This window comes from Belonocnema kinseyi, chromosome 7, assembly GCF_010883055.1.
Source record: "Belonocnema kinseyi isolate 2016_QV_RU_SX_M_011 chromosome 7, B_treatae_v1, whole genome shotgun sequence".
In the NCBI taxonomy this organism is placed as follows: Eukaryota; Metazoa; Arthropoda; class Insecta; order Hymenoptera; family Cynipidae; genus Belonocnema; species Belonocnema kinseyi.
This window is the reverse complement of record NC_046663.1, coordinates 99040904-99044498: the sequence shown is the minus strand read 5'-3', so window position 1 is coordinate 99044498 and position 3595 is coordinate 99040904. Positions and strand designations below refer to the sequence as shown.

At 33.4% G+C, this 3595-nt stretch overlaps 1 protein-coding gene across 1 annotated transcript in view; it reads left to right on the top strand.

The window, feature by feature from the left end:
* Positions 1–1232: 1232 nt before the first annotated feature.
* The window catches only part of LOC117177306 (glycine-rich cell wall structural protein-like), a 5747-nt gene continuing 3384 nt past the window's right edge, over positions 1233–3595 (top strand). Inside the window, exons 1-2 of the mRNA XM_033367909.1 lie at positions 1233–1350; positions 1982–2043. Coding sequence (XP_033223800.1) covers positions 1333–1350; positions 1982–2043 — 80 coding nt within the window. The 5' untranslated portion in view covers positions 1233–1332. The remainder of the gene's footprint in view (positions 1351–1981; positions 2044–3595) is intronic.

Genomic DNA, 3595 nt, shown 5'->3' with positions numbered 1-3595 from the left:
TTTTCCGTTTCCGGAAACCTGTAATATTTACTAACAATTCTCAAAGTCATATCTATATTCTCACTTCGATAAACTTGAAAGAGTAGGAGTACGGCAATTACACCAGAGAACGTAAACAAACAAGTAAATAATAACTTTTCTCCTAAATATGCTACAAAAAATAGTACCTGATAGTGAAAATTGTGTGGCTCACTTCTGACGATTTTGGACGTTTTCTTTCTAGTCTTATTTAATCATTTTCTTAGCCCTTATAGTCAATATTAAATAGAGGAATAAGAAGCTTTAAAATGTCTTCATTATAGACAATTGCATACCTTTTTTCTTCGTGTTAACAATCACTGTTCACACAAATTTGAGTATTATCCTAACCTTAAGCGACTCACTACTAATGCCCCTATCTTATTAATTTTTTTGTTGCAATATTTATCTCGACAGTACAGTCTTCCAGGTCTCTAAATAATGTGAAAAGTGCTTGAGTCCATCAACACAGTAAATACCTCTGAAATCAATTTTGTTGAAGCTAATTGTTAGATGGGGTTTCATCTTGCTCGAACTTCCATTACGAAAATACCATCTACCGAAAACAATAGCTAATGTTTTGTTGCAGAGAAATGGTACCGTGAAATTAGCGTTACATTCACAATCAGTTTTTTTATGTGAAACTATGCGAAAATAATATTGGTGCTGGAGGCTTTGAAACATAAATATTTGCGAATGGCCCCAATCAAACGTATCACGTAAACCACCCTAAACATATCACGTATTTCGTTAATGACCCCATACCGAATCCGAAATTTTGTCAGAAAAAAAATGGCATAATAATTTTTTCAGACGGTTATTAAAAAAGTGTCTGATTATATTGGGTGATTCTATTCGTGTGATTGTAACATGAGCTGGTGACTCATGATGCGAATTTCTTATTCGTCGCCAGTAATCTATTTTGCGCCCTTGTATCACAAATATATATTTTTCTGTTTGCTCGTTGCGTATTTCACAAAGAGTAAAATGCATGATTTGTTTTGAAGAAAGGTTAACGGTTCATCTATGATAAAGGTGCAAGTAAATATCTGAGAGTGCAAATTTCTCTGTTGACTCTGGGTCACGGTCGTTGCGGTGTGGGGAGTTGTTCGGATGAATGTTTCCTCGTTCCCGAGGCTCATACGTACTTCACAAACGATCCCGTTCCCCACCTCGGCTTCCGGTAATCCTAACAGCAAGTATATATAGCCAGGAAAGGCTTCACATATATATGACAGTATCTTCCAGTCTGTCTCGTGGGTCACAAGGAAGTCAGGAAGTACCGAGATTCACGTGTGCCAGTCCCGAGGCACCATGGCACTTCGACTCTCCGTAAGCATCATTTATAAAAATTAAATTGAAACAGTTCGTCGTGTTAAAAAAAAACAGTGACCGGAATTGGAACGTTTCTTTGTCCTAGTGACTTCAAAAGAAAAATAATTTATTATGCAATTGGAAGTTCAGTACGAAAAAAGATAGATAATAACTTCGTGGTGCTTTAAGTGAAGTGTCTGACAACAATGCTGTTACTGCTGATGATGATGCTGATTAGAATTTTCTAATTTTAGGATTTCTTTGACTTTATGAATTAAGAAAGTGACTGATTTTTGTCTATTTAATTGCCTCAAGTCGGTTTTCTAATTATATTGGAGGGGCTGTCTTACAATATAATATATTTTTAAGTTTTGAAGTAAAAGTATTTAATGAAAAACAAATTAAACGTTTCTATAATATTCTTTAAAATTTTATATAACAATTTACATATATGTACACTAAATTTTTTAATCATTAAAAGTTAACAATCTCTAAATACGTTTCGAAAAATTATTACTTTTTAATAAAACGCTTACAAAATTGAATATATTACGTGTCGTTTTTATCATTTGTGCCAAAGGTTGCAAAGTTTATGTTTTATTTTACTCTACAGATTTAATACATATTATGCATTTATGTTCTGTTTCAGTTCAAATGCCTAACGCTTGCTGCAGTCATAGCAGCGGTTTCTGCTACGTTTGGGAAAGAACAGTAAGGACAATTTTCTTTTTAATACAAATTTTGAAAGAATTATTATCATTTATTTACCATTGTTTAAAAGAACTTCTTATAGACCACTAATCACTTGTTTAAAAAAGGTTTAAATAAATTCCTTCATTTCACAAGTTGAATAAAGCTTAATAAAACCCAGAAAGAAAAATTATACACAGTTGGAAATATTAGATATAATTTTCATTTTTTTCATACAAAAAATTGTTGAAGAAAATATCAGTGTAGACAAATTTCTACATTTTCTTTGTTTTAGGAAAAGTATAATTATTAAGAGGGATTCTTTAAATAGAGAATAGGACGACAACTTACTACGGTAGCTAAGTTAATGCACTCTTCTTTACAAAACAAAAGTATAATATTAGGGCTGATGAAAATAATAAGTTGTACCGCAAAATTGACAGAGCTAGAAAAGGAAATAAACTGGTCGACCCGATTAGCCAATCGTATGCAAAATATTTAACGACTAGTCTAATTTTAGATCGATGAGACACTTTGTTTCTTAAAATGGCTTGAAAGTGACTTAAAAACCATTCAATTTAAAACATCTTCTGAACCCGCGTGGAAAAATTTCGGGGCGCTGGCCAAGCATTGGTCAGACGCTGGACAGACGATCTAATAGCGCCGCTGGCCAGAAGTGTAACGCCTAAACCATGAGATGGACTAGATTAGACGGCGCTGACCAGCCGCTAATCAGTTCGTCCAGAATAGACGAGCTGATCAGACGCTGGCCAGACATGTAACGCTTTTACCACGCGATGGTCTAGATTGGACCGCACAGAAAGAGGAGGGAAAAAAGTATCAGAACTTTACAGATAATACACTACCTTTTAAATCAGAATTTCAATATGCTCTAAAAAAATTTCAAGTTAAAATATTCAGTAGTTTATTTTTTATGACAGTTTTCGTCACTGGGGTAAAAACTTATCCCGATGTGGCAAGTATGTTATTATATAGATGCGTGGCAAGCAAGGATTAAATTGAAATATTTCAGTTCAAGATTTATCATTTATTCGTTTTGTTTTGTTGAAAATAAATTTAGTTTACTTTAATTTCAACTATTATATAATAATGATCACAAAATAGCATGCAATTCACGATATTAGCCCTAAGTACGGCTGTCCTACGGACGCCGAGTGATACGCGACAATTAACATAACCTACAAAATCATTGATCGATATCGATTTGTTATCAAGTTTTAAATACTATTACATGGATTCTTTCCTTATTGTATTGGGTGATTTCAAAGCAGGATATTTTGACTGCTGTGTTGATAACAAAATAGCAGACAATTTACGACATTGGTCATAAGTATGGCCATCCTACGGACGCAGAGGGATAGGCCACAACTAACATAACATTTTCCTCAAATCATTATAGTCCATCTTCGTTTTTATTAAAAATGTGACTAGAAATAGATTCAGTACAATGTAAAGATACCAGGTGTATACATATGAAACCGGTATTTTTTCAAGAAAAAAACACATTTATTTCAAGAGAATGATAACAAATATTTTATTCAAAGTATGCGCC